Here is a 21,570-nt window from a genome sequence, read left to right as displayed (position 1 = left end):
ATGTGAAGCAATGACAGTGGGATTTATTTACACATTTTTGACCTGTCCACACACTGTAGAGTAAATCAGGAATGCTGCAGTGCACTTGAAAAAGAAAAATGAAAAACAAGAGACCAAAGCATAAAATCCTAAAACAAATAGGTTCAAATTTACCCTCCAATGTTCATAATTGTTCCATTTATGACACTCTGCCTTGTAGCTGAAACCTCCATTCTTCTCCAGAACATGACTCCTGTTAGTCTAGGAGAAAACCCAGTCTTTGTTGTGACTTATTTTGACAGCTTTAATATCATTTTCCACCTGGCATCTGGAAAGTTTTCCATTTTCACCTTCCACCAATGTCTCACTTTTGTTTCCCAGCATGTGTCGCGTTCGCGCCGCACCTGTCAGCGGTGTGTGCGCCTTAGCACCGCGCTGCGAACACGCACGCCTCCCCTCTCCTCCCACCCCAGGGACAATCACTGCCTTCAGCACCTCTTTTGCAGTGAGATATTGCCCCTCTTAATAATGACAGCACCAGATAACCTCCTTCACGCCATCACCTGCTTCGGAGAGAGCGGAGATGCTTTTACAATCTTCTAATTCATCTGGCTCCCTGAAATGTTGCTCAGGTCTTGAAGCTGTCACTAAATGGTTGAAGTCTTTTTGCTGTATTTTTTGGTGCTCCTTGTTCCTTTGGTGTCCCACTTTTGCAAATATGAGGCATTTCTTCAGAGACCACCAGAAACCTTAATTAAAAAAAAAAAGAAAGCACATCAGCTAATGAGTGAGATAAAAAGTTATGTTCTTTTTGATGCTGTTCTAAGCAACTGAATCTTGCAGATTCAGAATTAAGTCAGTGCTTCAGTGCTGGCCTGGAATATTCTCAGGAGAAAATATACAGTTTGATCATTTGGAAAGAAGAATATTATCGATTTTTTTTTTTTTTCCCCCAGACCTGTGGTTCAGAGATGGAAGCTACAGTTCATTTTAGCAGACATCACTTAGGATTTAGATCTGACTCGGATTTCTTGCCTGCCCCAAAGAACACAATTCTCTGCTCCCTATTGCTGCAGTCATATAAAAAACTAGTCAGACCTCAGACCCAGGAACATCAGAACATACAGTCCTACTTGTTTCCTTGCTGAATCCCCAAAGTAGAGAGAAGATGGGAGCAGAGCAAAGCAAAGCCAGATGGAAATCATGCTGGAGGGTATTGATTGACTAGTGTCTAGGCAGGCTATAAATTACCACTTCTCATGCAAAGAGGAGGGTGAGCAGAGCTGCAGAGCTGTCTCAGGGCACAGTGCTTGGACTGTGCTGTTCATGCAGGATCAGCTAAATTCGGGTTGTGCCTAAGGCACAGGGAAAGCCAGGCTTTGCTCTCTCTCCAGTGCTCATCTTGGCTTGGAGGAGACAGATCATTTCTGTAAATATGAGTGATTCTTGCAGCAGAACAAAAGCAACTCCTATTAAGTCAAAAGACTTAATGCTTTCAAGTGTTGTCTATGCTCTTAAAATCCTGCTCCATACTGTAAATGATTTTAATTATATAGCATGACAAAAAACCAAGACCTAATAGATGTGGGATATATAAAAGGGGAAGTATTTAGCATAAGCTTATTGGAGCTGAAAGTACCAGAGATGATTGATTGCTTAGACACAAGTCAGGAAAGTGGTCTAAAAATTATTAACCATAATTGCAATTTGTCTATTAAATGTTTCATCTAACATTATGATATATTTAGAAACAATCCTGCCATCCACTAATACACAATTTGCTCCTTGTGGCAAACAGCAGAGCTGCGTGCCTGGATCTGTTTGGAAGAAGGATGTTTATTGGGAAGCATATCACTTAGTCCATTTCAAAAGGCATTAGTGTGGTTATACACTTAACTACACCTCAGTGACTTCCACTGTTTTTACAGAATACTCTTTAATCCAACAGATAGCAAAGAAAGTTTTTAATACAACTTGCCTTAGTTAGTTATTACAGGTTTCTGTTGCTGTTTGTGCAAGGGTGGAAGAGTTAAAGGTTTAAAAGGCAGAAAGTTTTCCTCTTGTTTTGACTAAACTAGGGGAAACGTGCTGGAGCTGTGCAGAATTTGATTGCCAAACACAGATAGAAGATACACAGTGAGAAAAGATAGTAAAGGTTTAACCCAGCTGATGTAAGAAACAAACTCCAAGGATGCCCATGTTTCCTTCTTTTATCAAAGCACTGTTAATCTTTAATCAGGAAAACAGTTCTGAGAACAGCTCTTTGTGCACAGCTGAACAGACACCAAAACTTGGAAGTTAATAGGATCACTGAAGAATGAGACTATTAAATGATTGTCCTAATAAATCTGTGAGTGAGATGTACAAACCCAGAGGAGTTCAAATTCTGCTTCCACGTGGATGTGCAGCAAGTCCAGGTTAAACCTTGCAAAATCAGCAGTAAGGAGGCAGTTGGTGGGTTCAGAAGAGCATTGGGTTCCTGTGCACTTTTTTCCAGCTCAGATAACAAATCCTCTTGGGCATAAAACTTTCTGAGGAGTCCAAATCAACTTCTTAATTCAAAAATCTAAAGAAATCAAGAAAATTTAAGGGAGTATTTAACAACTTGTACATTAATGTCACTTCATTGAACAGCAGGTGATGTAGTCCGTGATATTTATCAGCAGAAATACCTTAAATCTTAGTTTTCTGCACTGCTACAATGTTGAAACATCACTTAAAGTCCACAACCAGCTAGCCCCAGGCCTCTCCATCAGGAACTGGTAATGGAAATATAGTATAACAGGCTTAGTTGTACATCTTTTCTGCTCCTCTAAGAAACAAAGTCAATTTTATAGACCTTGTAACTTAAACATCAAGATGAGGCAGTGTCTAGAAAGCAGATGAGAATACCTGGGTGACACATTTTGTGAATCACAGTTATTACTCCATTCAGAGCTGCCTCTACAAACCGAGTCTCTTGATCTGTCATTCATACCCATCTTTTGTTTAAGATTTTATGGGCGGAGAACATCTATGCTTTACCTAAAATCAAAAGGTACTTAGTGCTATTTAGAGCAAATATCTGAATCTTAAAAGGCTAGCAAGTGCATGGGGGTTTTAATTTTATTTGCAGAATGCAAGATGATTGCTGTTCATTTGTACATAGTGGTCTAAGCACCCATGTAAAAAGTTTCTCTTTACATGAACAGTATTGATATACATATATATCTTCCTGAATCAGTAAACTTGGAGAGATTTACAGAAGGTCAGTCAAAGATGCACACATAGCAGTCAGAATTATGTCTTCCTAAGAGCATAAGAAAAAAAAACCCCATGATTTCCAGGGTCCAGTTGAACTCCTGATCTCTCTACTGAGTGTTGTTTGTAGAAATAATCATAATTGTGGCATTTTTCTGGTAAGAACCATTTACAAAAGTGCCTTTACATTGAAAAAAATCCCATTGTTGTCCACTGATGTTGCCTTATGCCTCTTAGAATGGTGCTAAGCAGAAATGTACAGTATGTAGGATTTCACCTGACCTGTTAACACTTACATAAGAGTTTTCCAGTAAACAGAGGATTCGTTACAGGGATTATTGGTTTTTGTGCAATGTTGATTTTCCTCCAGGTGCCAGGTTCAAGAACCAAAAGGTATGTAGTGCTTGACATAGGCACTTTTGGCTTCTGACCTTTAGATGTAGCTTGGCTTTCATTTCTGCATAATCAGCTTTTCTATCCTGTTGTTTAGCTTTTAGTGTTATAAAATGCTTGAAATGTTAACCAAAGCTGTTTTCCTGGGGAAAAAGTATAGAACAAATCTCACTTGAAACAGAAGACAAGGTTTAGCCCAAGTTGCTGCTTTTGTGCTGCTATTGAAGGAGAAAACAATTTCTAGTAAATGCTTTTCATTTCAATTAAGAACTTACTATTTCCATTACAGTAACCTAGAGAGAACCCAGCAGGGACTGTCTGTGGCACAGACAAAAATGAGAAGAGATAATGATCATGTTTAATTAGCTTTTAAGTTTCTCTAGCTGGGAAATATCAACCAAACTAGGAGAATTCATAAGAACAGGGAGAAATTGTCACCTCCCAGTCACCTCCCTAGGAGATGATAAAGGCTTGGGGATGTAGTTACATGTCCAAAGTCAAAATGAGAAATCCATAGCAGAGGAAGAAACAAAACCTAAACCTTCAGAATCTGCCCCCACTCTTACTGGTTAAAGCCATCCTTCTTCAAAAGAGTCAACTCAAGAAGGATGTACAGAACTGTGACCAGTGGGTCAGACTGCAAGTAAAAAGTGACTGAAATGTTGAGGGAGAACAAAGGTATGTGGGAGGATTTAAAGAAAAGAGAAAAAGCCTGTGGCACAGGTAGAGCTGGGGAACCCTGAAAGGACACCTGCCAGCACAGTGCTGCCAGCAGGTAAAGAATCACAGAGAAATCATGAACAGTGTGCAGGAGGAAGGAGCCAGGGGAGCCAGGGTTGTCCCATCCTACAAAAAACAAACAGATTTAGAATATAAAAAGGTGCTTCCCTGTCATTTCTTTATGCCTGAGGAGGTGAGGTCTCTGTAAAAGGGCACAGCTAGCAGAACACCACAGGAAGCTGAAATTCTTGAACGAGAGGTGCTTGAACTCGTGTGCAAGGATTTGTCTGTTCCCTACTCAAGTAGGAAGCAGGAAGTCCTTGACAGCTGCAAGCACACACCTCTGTGGTAAAGAGATTTCACTCCAGCAAGGGTAACCATTTCTATTTGCAAACTGGATTTGGAGCCATCTGGGCTTTGTGGGACTGAGTACAGTTGATACTGAAAGATAAAGGGAACACAAACCTTTTGCTGGCTGTTTTTCACTCTGGTTAGTATGGCTTGTCCCCTTTTCTCCTGGCTGTGGTTCTGTTGTTCACCCAGCAAAAAAAACCTGTAGTAACCATGCAAAAATCATAATTCTGTTGTGGCTAGGGTAAAGCTGGTGAAAGTCTTGGTGGGCCCAAACTCTCCATATGACTGAGACTTTCTGCAGTAGATGAGAAGAGCTCCCAAGCTAACAGAATTACACATACCTGGCCACTGGTCAGGTACCAGTGGCTACAGAGCCCATTACTCACATATTCACACTGAAACTTGACAGTTTTTGTTTTTTGGGGTTTTTTTTAAGACAGTATTCCTTTAGGGAAGAGTCCCCAGATTAGAGTCACAGCTCAAGAAATGGCTCCAGAGGAGTGACTGCTTATCAAAGTTAAAATTACATGTCTCAATACCATCTCCAGAGCTGAGCCTGTGAAAGTGAGCCTAAAAATAAAGTAATAATAATAACAATAATAACTATTTTATCTGCCGAAGCAGAACAACAAGCAATAAACCAGTGTGCCCATGGTGTAATGTCAGCCTTGGCATGTACTGTGGCACAACCAGGACTTTCCCTAAAATATAGCTCAGGACTGATCACTTGAGCTGATACTAAACAAAGCATCAAAAGTTGGCGACTTTGTTTAGAGACTTTAAACATGCACCAGTGCATCTTCCTGGCTGCTGAAATTTGCTTCCATTTGTTTTGAGAAATCTCTGTTGTCAAGCTGAAAATGCTGGACGAGTCAATGGAAGTACAGTCTAATCATGATAAATCTGGATATTTTTTCCCAGTCCTCCACCATCAGAACAAGCCACTTCATTTTGAACACGGGCCAAAAAAATCACATTGCCTTTTGTAAGGATCCACAAACAGCATATTTTACAGTCTGCCCAATCCTGCATGGATTAGGGTTGGAAGGGAGGTGAGCAGGAGGTAAAGCACGGTGCCCCCAGCTTGCTGCTACCTGTTGTGGCTGGTGGCAGAGGCTCAGTCTCAGGGTTCACACGTGGAGGGGAGCGTGCAGCACACGTAGCAGGGCCCCCAGCCCTCCTGCAGATGGGTCAGTGCTGAAGAGCTGCTGCAAGAGAGGGGCTGTGAGGTGGAAACGTGCCCGGCGCCGTGCAGGGTCTGGAACGAGCCCTTGGCTCACTCACAGGCTCTTTTGCAACCTCAGGCAATTTGCACGGTTCACGTTTTCTTTTGGAAATGGAGAGAACGATCCCTGCCCTGCTCTCTCTGAGCTTGCAAGGGCTGCCCTTGGGTCTGGACTCTGTGGCATCCAGTCCAGGAGCTGTCAGAGAGTGCTCAGTGTCAGCTGAGCAAAACACCACAGAAATAGCAGTCCAGAGGCAGTGCTCTTCCGTTAGTGGAACAGCTCAGAGAATCTTAAAAAAACCTACAGTTTTATAGCAAAATACCCAAGTGACAAACTCCTTGGAGGTGACAATATGTAGGAGAACTAGCAATGGGAGGGAAGTAGAATTTCTGAGTGTTATTATATGCCATTAACAACTTTCAGATCTCACTGTGAGTGCTTTGTTGCACCTTGGTTTGTAGTGATGAGTTAAGCTTCCTAATGACACTTTTTCTGAGCATCTAAAAAACCTTTACATTTATTGAGTTCTAGTAAGTCTGTAAAACCTGAAGTGCTCAAAAACTTCTGTTTTGAGCAACCTGAATGGTGTCCATCAAAGCAAAAATCCTAAAACCCCTCCTTTCAAGGCACTTGTTGAACACTGTCATCTTGAAATGTCAGATTCACACACATTTAAATGATTTGACAGCTTCCAAGAAGGCACCTGATAAGCATCACATTCAAGTGTCAAGAAGCAGAGAGAAAAAGTGCCAAAAAAAGTTCAATCAGAAGAAATCGTATCAGCTATTAGATGAGCATTATAATGCAGCTACTACTAAAAAAGACTTCTCATTTAAATGGAAAATAAACTTTACATTCAAGACAACTATTTTTTAAAAGGCCTTACATTTCCCCATACCACCTCCTATGTTTGCCATTCCTGAAATCTTCCAGAAACTGAATCCTGACAGCAGCACCCACTGGTACTGGGTGACACCTCAAGACCACTGTAACTGAGCCATTGGAAGTGCTGCATCTGGGTTTTTGTGTGGGAGACAGTGGGTGTTATGAGAATTCACTAGCTTCACATAAAACCTTTAAGGCCTTCTGTTGGCTTTCTGAAAGCTGAATCTCTAAATGAGAAGATTCTTGAAAAAAATCCTGGCCTTGATTTGCATATGCTCCAGTTATTTCACTGCACCAAATACTATGTGTGTTTTATATAGGGGCTTGAGGCTTACTGTGTGTTTGTGATATGCTTTGAGATCCTCTGATGGGAGGTGTTACCTAAATACAAGTAATTTGATGCTGAAGTGTCTAGAATTCCCAGTGGACATCTGTACTCGAGCCCTGCTGCCATCACAAATGAAAAACATTTGGAATCCTTAATGTGATTTTTAATGGACATATGTTCATAACACAGTGCCACCAATTTGGCATATTTAGTGTCTTCTCAAGAGAAGCCCACAGTTTGTATAGCAAGATTGTGGGAGGTTAGGATTGCAGTGCTAGAAAATTTGCACAACACCTGCCTGACTGTAATTTAATTGGCAGAAATTAATGCTCTGGGTTTGGGAATTTTTTTAATCCTCTCAAAACCTAGAGACACGAGGACTGATTCTGCTGTATTACGCTGTTGTATGTAAGATTTTATTCTGATTTTACTTGTGCTGCAATATGATAATTTCCTGGTCAACTGTCTTCCTGACAACTGAGCATTGCTGGCTTACTCTCAGTTATTTCTATGTACACTGACTTACCTGGCCAACAAAAAGCACTCAGTATTTTTGTACTTCTCTGAAAAAGGGCTCTGCTTAGTATTACTAAAGATTATGCTCCATTTTATTTTCAATGAAGGTACTTTATGACATGTTTTAAAAGGAAAATATTTCTCATCAGCTCCACCAGCAAGACAGTATGTGGACTCTTGAGACAAACACCAGCTTTGCCATTATTAAATTGGTTTTGGATTTTATCTTTGCTTACATCACAGCCCTATCTGGAGCAGTCTTTAGCACCTCTTATCCCACCAGATTTTTGTTTTCTTTTTCAGGAATGTTTGGCCTTGCCATGCATCAAGGACAGCCCCTCTTACCTCACTGTTTTCTTCCCATATTTACAAAACACAATAAAAGGCTTTCAGGGGAGATAGAGGGTACAGTCCCAGAGGGTTTTCCTGCAGAGAGAGAGTCAGCTCTGCAGTATTTTAGACTTGCAGGTGGGAAGGTGAGCTACAATCCTGATCCCTGCTGCTGTGCCAGCCTGGCTTTTTGGGGGGTTGCAAGTCACTGCTTGCTGCCCCAGCAAGAACCTTGCTGGGAACATCCAACTGCCTCACAAACCTGAGCAACAGCTGGGTTGTGAACACCCTTTATACAAGATAAGTCAATTTTATTGCTTTTCAGAACTCCCTGAAACCTAGCTGGGAATCCCAGATTTCCTGTTCTGCAAACTACCAATGACAACCAGGGTAAGAGCACCATCAATACAAAAAAGTCTCAAGTTGGCACAAATGCATTACCTTATCCAGGCTCCAGATGCTTTGCTAAGACTGTGTATAAATAGAGGGAGAGCAAATGGCAGCAGGGCTGTTTCTACAGTTCTATTTGCCTGAAATACTTCAGTCTTCACACACCCAGACTGCATGGACAAACAAACTGATCATTCTTTATGGTCACAATTGTCTAAAATGGAATAGGGGAAGCTAAAGACAGGCCTGCAGAAACAGAGACAAGAGCTCAAAGTGTCTGAGATGATGGTCAAGTGCCTGATATCAACACCGAGATAACCCTCAGAATTATAAGAGTACTAGTGGCTGTTGATACCAGATAGTGCCACATCTGACACAAGTAAAGACTCAGGTCTGTGTACATGCACACAGTGCACTTCACCCACAGAACAGCATGCAGCCCCAGTCCTTAGCAGTTCTGTGCTTTTGCTCTGAGTACAAATTTAGGGATGGGTTAATATTTTATGACACCTCGCCCCCACAGAACTCCCAGTAAAATAAAACATAATATTTGAAAGAGGAGGTTAATTATTGAGACAGTTGCTGCTCTGCCTCTTCTGAGGTTGTAGCAATAGCAAATAACTGTTTCATTTGCAGAAGCCTAAAACAAGCCATAAACAAAAACTTCCTTGCCTGCACTGAAGGAACCCCAACACTTAGATTTATACTGCTAGCGATGTTTTTAGAACTGCATAGACAAAAATAAGAGCTGTGGGCCTTACGTAGTGGTTATTCAGGCCTGTCAGTGCTCACTGTTGAACTTTATACCCAGATCAGGCAATGTTCCCAAGGTGAGTAAACACTCCTTGGACGAGCCTCCACTTCACAGCCAGCTAGTGACCATCTGCCTACAAAATGTGCCAACTGCACTTTGCCTCTGTGCATGACCTCCGTGTTCCTGGTTCCAGAAACTCTTTGTACTCAACCTTTCCCACACGCCGAGAAGTTATGACGTTTTTGATTTCAAAGCCAAAATGGATCAAAGTTTGGTTAAACTGCTAAATTTTGTAACTGCTTCAAAACAGCAAACCCAGGGGCTAAGAACCTCCGCTTTCAGCATTCATTAATCAAGCCTGTTAAATGATTACCCTGCCAGGGCTGCTTTGTTGACAACTCTGCATGATGACAATGTCAGTGGCACTGTCCCAAGACACATCCAGTGGTGATGTAAAGGCCAAGCCTCCTCCACCTCAACTGGTGGGATGGACACTACCATGAAGAATATTTAAGGAAGGAGGTGCATCCTTGAAAGCAGCAATTGCAAGAGAGCTCCAAAGCAAGTGAAACGGGCTCAACTGAAAGGTACAGCAAAATCCTCTCTGGCATCCAGCTGCAGCTTCCATAGACAGTAAGTAGAACGGCCGCTATTTCTTCCATCTTAAATTAGTAGAATGGCCTCTATTTTTTCCACCTTAAATTAGTAGAATGGCCTCTATTTTTTCCACCTTGATCCAAATTCCCTGCCTTGATTTTAAAGCAGTACATAATCAAGTCCATTGCAAATTCTTTGTGTTATATGTTGTAAGGCTTTGTGACACTGGTTAGAACGTAACTAAGCTAACACACCTAATCTATTTGATTTTAGATTGTGATCAGTATTTTACAGCCATCAACGAGATCCACAGCAGCTTCAACAATGCCCCCACAGCTGAAAGCCGACATGAACGTCATGCCCAAGGTTGTGCAGGGGGATTGGGAGAGTCTGCCTCCTGAAGCAAGGGATTTCATCGAGACCAATGCCAAGCTGTGCCAGCCTGAGTGCATCCACATCTGCGATGGCTCGGATGAAGAGAACAAGAAACTTCTGGACATCATGGTAGAACAAGGCATGATCAAGAAGCTGAACAAGTATGAGAACTGGTGAGTAGCCTAAACGAAGCCAAGTATCATCTCAGAATTGGAAAATTCATTTTCTATCCTGTTTACTTTAAAAACTTCTTATAACTCTCCAATATTTGCTTTCCATGAACATTTTGGAACTTTAGCTTACATAGGTAAAATACTCAGGAAAAGCAAACTTTTTCCTCTAAAAATTAGATAAAACACATTATTCAGTTGGACTATCAACTGTACATTTTCTCTGTTGATTAGTTACATCAGGGAACTGAAATAATGTCATGAGACTTAGGCAACTTATCATTAGCAACAGCTAAATATTATTGAGCAAATCTTCTTTTGAAGAATTCTACTATTTTAGTCAATTAGTTTATTCATCACATACTTTCTTGTGGCATTCAAATAGGTCTGTGGGTGTTCAAATATTATTCAGTACAGGCATTATTCATATCGTGCCGATGAGCTTTGACTCTAATGTATTCTGCAAATACTTTTTTCAAATATTTCATAATTTCTCCCAACTAACTGAACGTGAAAGGAGAATATTAACAACAAGTGCATACTCGAGAATTACGTGCCAACCACGAGATCTTCATGGGAGAAATCTGCAAAGACTTTTGAATAACTAAGTGCAGGAATTTGGCAATCTGTTTGCAGACTATTTGGGAGAGAAAAGGGCAAGATTCACCAGATAAATTATTCATTGTTAATTATATGCTTAGCTGTAGTGATGATGGTTATGACAGCCCAACTAGAACATTTTTATACTCGTGGAAAATTTCGATGCACAGAGGTGAAAATGTAAAACAATCCCCTCTATCGTAAATAGATGGCAAAAAATTCCTTAGAGGGAAAAAAGAATCCCCTTTAATGAACTCCTTCACTTTTAATGATCGTGCTTATACTCAGTATTTCCTTTGTGATGCCTCTAATTTAAGGGACTATGCCAATCCACTAAGCTGGGTTCTGATCCCTCTGGCACTTATACCAACACTTAAACTACTTTCCTTGGCATCCACTTAGCTTGAGGCATCATTTTGTGGTCCCCATACAAAACAACTTCACACTGATGAGAATGAGAATTAAACAAGATTAACTTTTCCCTGAAAGTTAACAACAGAGAACAAGGCTGCGATTAAGAGGCAAAGGACTATTAAAATGTAACAAGAATTTCCTAGGCCATATGATTTTTATTATTACTGGAAAGTCTTAAAGCAATTTTTATGAGAGAATATATCTGACTGATTTTTGATATTATCCATTATACTGCTTTGTCACTAATTTTTGCCTTACAAAGCATTGTTTTAGCAGCCTTTTGTGCTAAAGTGGACCCACAGAAGGGTAAAAATGCTATATTGATAATTAAAGTCTAATGTGCTGATTTTTGCTGAAATGCAGCTGGTTGGCTCTCACTGATCCAAGAGATGTGGCAAGAATTGAGAGTAAAACTGTCATCATCACTCAAGAGCAGAGAGATACCACTCCAATACCTAAAACTGGAACAAGCCAGCTGGGCCGCTGGATGTCTGAGGAAGATTTTGAGAAAGCCTTCAACACCAGGTTCCCAGGCTGCATGCAAGGTAGGCAAGAAAAAGATAATTGACACTGAACTTTCAGCAATGCTGAGACACTTACTACTGTTGCAAGTTACTGAAAATCTTTGAAGAACAGTTTCAGCTGAAGATTTAGCTTTATCCCTCTGTAGTCACTTCACTGGTTTCATGCAGATCTTTACCATAGACCCAAATACCTGGGCAAGGACAGTCCTCAGTCTCTTTCCAGCACTCTTGTTTTCCTAAAGAGTGGCAAAGTACAAAAATTCACGTGACTTGGTTCAGGAAGTCACATAGCAACTGAGGAGCAGATAGGAAGTGAGATGAGAATGAAGGTCCTCTGGTCCACAGCAAGAATTTCAGATTCAGGGATTTACTCTAACAGAGAACTTGGCCTTCACCTCCCCTTACTCCTGGCTAGACAAACTGTCTGAACTGCTGCTTTCAGCATTTAAGATAAAACTTCTTGCTACACAATTAGACAAACAGAAAGCTGCAGCTCTTTAAACATCATCAGAAGCTGTCATAGGACAAACAGCTTTTAAAGGACTGAGAAACAACCTCCATGTTTATAAAGCTTACTTCAAATGTTCCTTGTTTTGCTCTTGGCCACATCTTGCTACTGCCTGTTTTCCAGGACGTACGATGTATGTCATCCCCTTCAGCATGGGGCCTATTGGGTCACCTTTGTCCAAGATTGGGATCGAGCTGACGGATTCACCCTACGTAGTGGCCAGCATGAGGATCATGACACGGATAGGAACAGATGTTTTGAAAGCCCTGGGCAATGGGGAGTTTGTAAAATGCCTTCACTCAGTTGGATGCCCTCTGCCGCTGAAAGGTAAGAGCCTTACCTTAAAACCCTAGGAGCCATTAAAAACCCCTGGAAATGCCCAGGGCTGTGTTTTGGAACTGAGTGCATGTCCTCAGCACGTGGGACACCCTCACCACAGAAGCCCAGGGTGGTTCTGTAACAGCACTAGGTACAAAACTCAGTTCAAGGAATCAAAGCTCAGTGAGAGTTTGATGGAAAGGAGATCATTATCCCTAGTACTTACCAGGGATTTCCTTGAAGCATATGCTTTGGGTTGCTGTCAGAGGCTCAATGCTGATGAAACAACAGCGTGATCAAGCATGGGAATTGCTGCATTCATGACTACAACATTCTGTTCTGCAGAGCCATTAATCAACAACTGGCCGTGCAACCCGGAGCTGACGCTGATTGCTCATCTCCCGGATCGCAGGGAGATCATTTCCTTTGGCAGCGGCTACGGAGGGAACTCCTTGCTGGGGAAGAAATGCTTTGCTCTTCGGATTGCCAGCAGACTGGCCAAAGAGGAGGGCTGGCTGGCAGAGCACATGCTGGTAAAAATCTATGCTGTTAAATCTTGTGTGTTTGAACAGCCGTTAAACCTCAAATTAGAGCCACATAAATCCATCACCCGCCTGGCCATCAATGGAATTAGTCTCATATGGATAGTCCTGTAACTTTAGATAGGAATCTGTTATGTGCCAGGCTCATGGGGAATAGAAAACTGCTTGCAAGGCCAAGTTCTAAACATTTAAATTAAGACTTGTCATGGTATAAAGCAAGCAAGGTTTGGAACTTCTGAGAGTGACTTCTTGTACTCAAAAACCTGCAAATATCAGATTTTCTAAGGGAGTTGTGCTGTGTAACCTTCCTGGCTTTAATTTCTGCTGTCCTTCAAACATTCTACCACCATAAAATACCACTGAAAAAAAGAATTTCAAAGTGCATAAGAGAGCAGCCTTAGGAAAAAAAAATCTGTGGTCTTTGAGAAGAGCAGAAGAATCCATGCACAAAGTGCTTTCCTTTCACTCCACTTGTGCAGCCAAAAGAATATTGCCTGGTTTTCTTCTCTCTTGACAGAGAAACACAGATGTATATGGTCTTTAATCAGCAAAATATAAAGAAATGTTTATTATATACAGACTTAACATTTTTTAAAAATATAAGAATTTCTTACAGATATTCTAATGGGAAGAAGATTTGACTCTGATTTAAAAAATACAGCTTGAGTTATTTGTCAACAATATTATGTTGTGCTTCTTCTGTAGGACCAAATGTGCATAATTAAATATTTTATCATTTCCACTTGCTGGGAGACAATCTCCAAAATGAAACGTGCAAGAAAAAAAGGCTGTTTTTAACAGTTGCGTTAATTTTTCAATAGATCCTGGGAATTACCAATCCAGAAGGTAAAAAGAAGTACTTTGCTGCAGCATTCCCTAGTGCATGTGGAAAAACTAACTTGGCCATGATGAACCCAAGCCTGCCAGGATGGAAAATTGAGTGTGTGGGTGATGATATTGCCTGGATGAAATTTGATGAACAAGGTATGGAAATAAAATTGGAATGTTTTACAGGTTGCTGTAAGTGCAGTAAGACATGCTACAAACTTCTGGGTAGAATTAAATCAGTATGGTTCACTTATATTTTATCATTTAACTTCCAGGCAACTTAAGGGCAATCAATCCCGAAAATGGCTTTTTTGGTGTTGCCCCTGGAACCTCAGTCAAAACAAACCCCAATGCTATTAAAACCATATTCAAGAACACCATCTTCACCAACGTGGCAGAAACCAGTGATGGAGGAGTTTACTGGGAAGGCATTGATGAGCCCCTGCCAGCTGGAGTGACAGTGACCTCGTGGAAGAACAAGGATTGGACCCCAGACAACGGTACCTGGCCCACCCCGTGGCCCTCTCTTTGGCTTTCTTTGGAATTAATGAATAAATTCAAGTTAACTCTGTTTTGCTGTGTTGTTCTGTGCAGGAGAACCTTGTGCTCACCCCAACTCCAGGTTCTGCTCCCCAGCCAGGCAGTGCCCCATCATGGATCCAGCCTGGGAGTCGCCCGAAGGCGTTCCCATCGAAGGGATCATCTTTGGAGGCCGCAGACCAGCTGGTAAGAGATGCAGCAGCCACATTTCCAGGCTGGCCACAGAAGAGTTGACACACAGCTGGGCATGGCCACAGGTTTTGCTTTCACAGCTGCAAAAGCAAGGAAATCACCACGTTAGTCCAATTCCTCTGTGTTAGCCTTTGGCACACACGCTTCCAGCCACTGGTGTTTCAGGGTCTGAGGTGTTTGATGTTAACACAAAACAGGTAATAATAATAACAAAGGGCTGAAGGGAGATCAGGCCCCATTAACATGGGTAGCAGACACATAGAAAATTGCTACATTGGTCTCAATTTGCCTGTAGTTTAGTTAGCAAATGGTTAGAGAAATGAATCAGTTTTAGACAGTTTAAAGATAAATTGTTCTGCTAAAGGCCACCTCAAGTTGGAAAAGAAATAGAAGTAATGCTAGATCTGAATCTAATATGACCACAGGATCAGATTCTATTTCCACTAAAATCTGCTGGAGATTCTGATGTCCCATATATCTCCCACTGGATGAGTTCAGTAATCAAGAGCCAGTTTTGAAAACATTCATTCAAACTTCTTTGCTGTATGAGAGCAGGAAATGAACTGATTAAAAAAACCCAGGAAAAATTAGAATACATTATCCAGTAACATGCATTCAGCACTATGTCAGATGGCAAAACCTGTCATAAAAATGCTTCTGGACCTCTAGTTACTGAAGTGATTTTGTTCTTTATAGGTGTCCCTCTTGTCTATGAGGCCTTTAACTGGAAGCATGGAGTATTTGTAGGAGCAGCCATGAGATCTGAAGCAACAGCAGCTGCTGAGCACAAAGGTAAATCAAAATTTAATCTGCCTACCTGTATTAAAAGCAGGCCCCTCTGGACTGCTTGCCCTCTCCTTCCCCCTGCTCTTTCACATTTCAGTCTTGGCAGCTAATTTTGCAACCTGTGCATTTTCACAATAGAAAATATTTGTACTGGAATTAACGGCCAAATTCTCTGTAAAAGTCAAATTAAGCAAAATAATCCCTTAGGTGGCAAGCATACAGAACAGGATGCAGGCACAGGGTTGCCAGAAGCCTTGACAGAGAGTTCTTGTTACAGTCTGGGATAAACAAATTTAAATTTGTCTTCTGCTAGAGCTCAACATAAATGCATGAATGATAGCCATCTCTTGAGAATCTTCATTTAAGCTGCTTGACCTGAGCTTTAAGAAATTTAATAACAAAAATTAATTTCATTTGTACCTTTGGTGCATCAAAGATAATGCTTGTGTTGTTTCTTAAAGCTCACAAGGGTGGTGAAGGGATCATGGGTAAACCCCGGGAGGATCTGAATCTTTGTGCTTCAGAATAAAAGTGCTATTTATTCCCTTACCTTATCCATCTGTGTTTCAAACAGGCAAGGTCATTATGCACGATCCATTTGCCATGAGGCCTTTCTTTGGCTACAACTTTGGCAAGTACTTGGCGCACTGGCTGAGCATGGCCCATCGTCCAGCTGCGAAGCTGCCCAGGATCTTCCACGTGAATTGGTTCCGCAAAGACAGCCAAGGGAAATTCCTGTGGCCTGGCTTCGGGGAGAATTCCCGCGTGCTGGAGTGGATGTTCAACAGGATTGAAGGGAAAGCCTCTGCCAAACCAACTGCCATAGGTTACATCCCCACTGATGCTGCTTTGAACTTGAAGGGTTTAGAAGACATCAACCTGACCGAACTGTTTGATATCTCAAAAGAGTTCTGGGAAAAGGAGGTAGAAGAAATCAAGCAGTACTTTGAAGTGCAAGTTAATGCTGACCTGCCCTATGAAATAGAAAGGGAATTGCTTGCCTTAGAGATGAGGATAAAACAGCTGTAAGCTGGTCAAACCCACAATTATTTATCAATTCGCACACACTAAGACAAGGCAAACACATTTTACCAAATCACCACTGGAAGCATAACAGCACACTGATGGGCAGGGGGTTATAATGAAAGTAGGTCATAGCTTAGTTAGGGTATAGATACAGAGACATTCTAGAAATAACTCCAGACCTAATGATTTATAACTACATCGGTTGTTGTGAATAGGTGAGCAGCTGTGGGAGTGCACGTGCACAGGGTCTGAAACCCCTGTTCTGTCACTTACATGCACACAGAGCCATGATGGGTGTAAATTATTTGCCTAGTTCTGCATATGCAATCCAAACCAATCCAGCCTTCAAGTTGTAGCACATTGTTTCCATCACAGAAACCTCTGGAGTCTCAGACTCCACTGCAAAGAGGAGAGAAAATTAGATGCTGTATATATGTATTACCTAAACATATTTCATGTCTTAAATACTTTTTAGAAAAATGAAGTTGTAACTATCAGAGTGAAAGATGACTTTATATTACTAATGCATATTTAAGATATTGCTATTATATATTACTCATGTTCCTGTGATTTCCAGATGTTTTGAATGGCTTGTTCTTAAACTATAAAATAAATGTTTATACAAAATATTACCTCATTTCCAGTATTCTTGCTGTTTATAAACTGCATGCACATAAATCGAGGCTCCTGTCAGTACCACAGCACAGGCAGAGATGCACATGTGGAAGTTAGATGTTGACTGGAGTTGATCTGCTGCTCCTGAGCCAGCTAGTTTAAGCCCAATACTGTCTTTGCAACTTCAATTCAAGCCAAAGGAATGACCAAAAATTATTATACCAGCTGTGAGCAGTCATCCAGACGGTGACACACTCTCCATAACTGGGCATTGTTAGTTGCTGCAGGCATTTATAAAATAAACTACCCTCTAGGAAAGCCCCATATTAGGACCTTGCTCATTTGTTAAAGTCATAGGATTTGTCCCTGTTCCACAGCACCTTGGCTTTTGCAAGAGTAATGAGTGAAGCTGTTGAAGTAAAGACATCTTGGGAAAAAGTTTTCCAGATTTGTCAGGATGCCTAAAGCCTTAGAGCTCAATGAAAATCAGGGCAGGAACCTGTGCTGGCTTCCTTGTAGAGCCAAGACACTAAAACCAGCCCATGTTCTCCCAATTAGAGGTGTCATTTATGTACTTCCCACATCCCTGGCAGGTATCCTGCTTTTTCACTTTGAATGCTTGATCTCCTAAAACACATTGCAAATATTTGCTTAGCAAAAAGAAAATCACTTACATTGTGTAATAAGCCTTTTTACAGACTTGCTTCCTTGCAGAGCAAACAGTGCCAGGGCTGGTCAACAACTGCCCTTCAAAGTTTGCTAGGAGAGGTCACACAATCTGAAAAGGCTCTAAACTACCCCCTGACCCCATGTTTAAGACTTAACACAAACATCATCAGTTCTGAAGTGAATAATAGAGCCCAAGTCAATGCATAGGTCACACAAAGAACAGGCAATGAAAAGCTGTGAGGGAAGTGGAGGAGAGTGGTGCAGCCCCTGTGGAGATGATCAAAATCACATCTGCATCTCTTATAGGGTCACCTCTATGTGTCCTCTTGAGTGGGCTCCAGATTAACAGAAAAATCAAGGTGTAAGTCAGTAAATAAGTCAGAGGAAGTGAGCCAAGGAAGATTGGAATGTACACCCCTCAGATTCAAACATCACTATCAAGTGGATAAAATAAAGTTGTTAATAAAGTAATTCTATAAATAGCTGATGAAGAGCCTGGGCCATCCACAACTGGTGTGACAGCACTGGGCTGGTATTTGGATAGGTCTGAGGAGAGCAAGGAGAGCTGAGAAAATCTGTCATGGTGATCTCAGAGTTATGGCCAGTTACAGCCCCAGGGTTTCTTATGGGCCTCAGGAGAGGCTCCCAGCCCTGAGCAGTGCAAACGTGTTCCAGGCACAGCTTGAAATGCTGCCCAGGAGTTGTACAGAAGCTTGGGGCTTTCCAGAGCTCCTGCTCTGCCTTCCTAAACACAACCAGGCTCAAACGAGTGTTCCAAAGAAATGGCTCCTTCTTCCTGCCAGGGGAATCTGTGCCAGGGCCCAAGCCCAGCAGGCATAGGGGCATGGGAAAACCAAGTGACACTTCTCCCATAAAATGCTGCTCCATTAGGAGATGGAGATTACTGGGGTCCTACAGCACACGCCCAGCTCTAGCATCACTGGTGTTATAAAGTGCTAACTGCCTTAAGAACATCTTACCCAGCCCAAAACACTGGCTTTCACATTCTGACTAAACCCCTGCTTGCTCCTCCTCACCCCAAGAAATCAGGGAATTTTCCTTCCTTTGCCCTCAGGTTCTGCTCTGGGTGTTTTTTCCCTTGTAACACAACACAACCCATGGACAGTGCCTATCACGAGCTCCTCTGGAAAAAAAATATTTAAACCATTTGTGGTTCTCCCACTGCACACATTTTAACCACATGCACCTTTTCAAACACTGCTCAGAGACATAGATCATTCCAGAAACCAGAAAATGGGGGGAAAAACCTGCTGTACTGTTAAGAATGAGAACAAGAAAATGAGTTTTTGCGTGAGTCATTCAACAGCTCCTTTGTATGTAAATATATCCTCAACCCATCAGCATCTATGGGGAGTACAATTTACATTTTGAATGATCAAAATGTTTAGTATTGGCAGAGAAAATGTTTAAAAAGGGAGAAGGCGGTGGTTTAAAATTTAGAAACTTAGTCAACTGTGCCAGATTATGATCTCAACTCTTCTTCCTCCAACAAATACTATGCTCCATAAAAACAAAATGCTTTTAAATTGAAATTTGGAAGTTCCCCTGATTTTCAAAAGAAAGAGGGGAAGGCAACAAATGCAATAAATTTCAACAAATTAGTAGAGAAATATAAAACTTGGCCTATTAAATGCAATTCAGAGAAGGGAAGCACAGGCAAGACTAACACATGAAGTGCACAGAGCCATAACATTTGCAACAGCTGTGTTATGAAATGCACTTGGTATTCTGGGAAGTGAGAAACAAAATACTTTGTTAAAACACTTGAGGATGTACCAGTGGCTTAGAAGAAGAGAGACAAAATTAAAATCACAGTTTAACCATTAATGGTTTTGAGGATATGATCTCTGGTGCCTTGTTTGTGCCGTGATTCACTGGACAAGAACATTGTGATGGATGCACCACATCCAGGGAAGGCTGTGCTCAACTACCCTAAATTTAGCACAGTCCCTTGGGTAAAAGTCTGGCCTCAGTGCCAAGTGCTCCTGTTAGCACAGATAAATCCAGAGCTCAGACCTAGACCTTGGCCCAACCCTTGCACAGGTTGAGAAGCCTCCAAGCCCGATGCCATCGTTTGGACTCATTTCTCATGTTTCAAGGTCAAGTTTTGACTGTGTTTTGTCTTGTTCCTTCAAATCCCCTTCTCAGATGTCAGTCTCAGCAGTAATTAGCTTGAGCATATAAGATATCCATGCACCTGGATTCTGTCAACATCATGAAGGTTAAACCAAATAAATAAATAAACCTGAAAAGCAGCGTCCAGCTTGCTGTAGAACTCGTGTTGGAAAACAGTGAAACCCAACTTCAAACCTCTCACAATTCTGGGATAATATTTTCAGGAAAAGAAGCAAAATTCAGAGAAATGGCATTTGTGCTTTGGGAAATGCTGTTTTCCAAAAACCTTGGCTACCATAGTAACATGATTTATTCCATACTTGCGGCAGTATAGTCAGTCAGCTCCCCAACTGAAAGACAATTATTGTAACTAGAGATGTACCTGGCTGGAAGACTGTGGGAACGCTGCTATGGATGGCAGAGCAGAGCACTCTAAACTCCAAATTAGTAATTGGTAGCGTTGATCGTGGAGGACATTTCTGGCAGAGGTTTAACCTCAGCAGTACAAAAGGGCACGTTGGTCAAATGAGTGCTGGCAAATCCCCCTCACGGAGATTCCAAACCACGTCCTGCCCCATCTGTGTGTCCTTATGCAAAACAGCTAGGTGGGGAGAATGGGAAAGAAAAAAACCCTAATTGCTATTGTATTGCTTTCCTGCATTCTGCAGCCACCATGGATACGTTGGCTGCAAAACTTTACCAGAGAAGGATTTTGTGAGCAAATTGCAGAAATCCACATATATTAATGTGCAAAATTCACATTTTGTGTCTGATCCTTGCAAACAAAAACGTGGTTATGGCGCCTTTGCTGTAAGAGGCCATGCAAAAGACCTCTGAGTTGTCCCTACCCAGTGTGGAGGGCTTGGTTCTGCCTTTGATGCCATCAGTGAAAATCACCTTGAAATTTCTTTTGCTCCTCCTCACACTGGTGCTTCTTTCCATGCCTTTTCTCCAGCACATGTAACCAGACATAATTCTGAGATGATTCTGCCTTCAGCTCTCCTTCAAGCTGATAAGCTGCAAGCAGAACATTTTTTTTAATACACATCCCAGAAATGTTCTTTGTGTCTTTTTGGAAATGTCAGATGCTGGCCATTGGAAAAGGGAAAACATCTGGTTTAATCCTCCCGAAGGAACATATCAAAGTTTTTGTGTTGTTTTTTTATCCATCCTCAATGCCTTTTATTCATCTAAAAAATCCCTTTGTAAACTGCTGCATTTCATTTTTGTTGGTTTTGCTCTTTTTCTGAACCAAGAATGTAGTTTTTGTTCCTTTTCTTGTAAAGCATCACAAGGCCATTTCCCAGGTTGAGATGGCCAAGGAACAGTCCCTCCCAGAAACCTGATCCTGATAAACAGCTGTTCTCCAGCACAAACTAAGCTCATCCTCCACAGAAAATAGCTCCTAGGCTCACAATAAATAGATCTTACCCCTGCTGTGTATAGATTTGTGGGCTTTAAACTGAACTGATAGTCTGAACTTGTCATCCTTCCCATCTCATCAGATATCCTAGAAAGGGCCTGTCACCATGGTGGAGGCTGGCACAGCAACAGCACAAATGCCAGCTCTGAACGTGAATAGAACAACAAAACCTCGTTTTACCCACTGGAAACC

At 41.6% G+C, this 21,570-nt stretch overlaps 1 protein-coding gene across 1 annotated transcript; it reads left to right on the top strand.

The window, feature by feature from the left end:
* Positions 1-9,676: 9,676 nt before the first annotated feature.
* PCK1 (phosphoenolpyruvate carboxykinase 1) lies at positions 9,677-17,113 on the top strand. The gene is made up of 10 exons (XM_036395611.2): positions 9,677-9,748; positions 9,986-10,260; positions 11,635-11,816; positions 12,427-12,630; positions 12,967-13,154; positions 13,985-14,147; positions 14,267-14,491; positions 14,586-14,717; positions 15,420-15,515; positions 16,084-17,113. The coding sequence occupies exons 2-10, from the start codon at positions 10,037-10,039 to the stop codon at positions 16,536-16,538; spliced, it is 1,869 nt and encodes a 622-aa protein (XP_036251504.1). The 5' UTR covers positions 9,677-9,748; positions 9,986-10,036; the 3' UTR covers positions 16,539-17,113.
* Positions 17,114-21,570: the final 4,457 nt, after the last annotated feature.

This window comes from Molothrus ater, chromosome 17 (assembly GCF_012460135.2).
Source record: "Molothrus ater isolate BHLD 08-10-18 breed brown headed cowbird chromosome 17, BPBGC_Mater_1.1, whole genome shotgun sequence".
Classification (NCBI taxonomy): domain Eukaryota; kingdom Metazoa; phylum Chordata; class Aves; order Passeriformes; family Icteridae; genus Molothrus; species Molothrus ater.
Note: the sequence above shows the minus strand (reverse complement) of the source record. Positions and strands in the feature narration are given on the sequence as shown.

What these genes read in the sequence shown, in the direction of transcription:
- PCK1 (XM_036395611.2), top strand. Translation starts at nt 10,037, where the DNA reads ATGCCCCCACAGCTGAAAGCCGACATGAACGTCATGCCCAAGGTTGTG. An exon ending in GATGAAATTTGATGAACAAG is followed by an intron (nt 14,148 to 14,266) that starts GTATGGAAATAA and finishes TTTAACTTCCAG; the next exon opens with GCAACTTAAGGGCAATCAAT. An exon ending in GGATTGGACCCCAGACAACG is followed by an intron (nt 14,492 to 14,585) that starts GTACCTGGCCCA and finishes TGTTCTGTGCAG; the next exon opens with GAGAACCTTGTGCTCACCCC.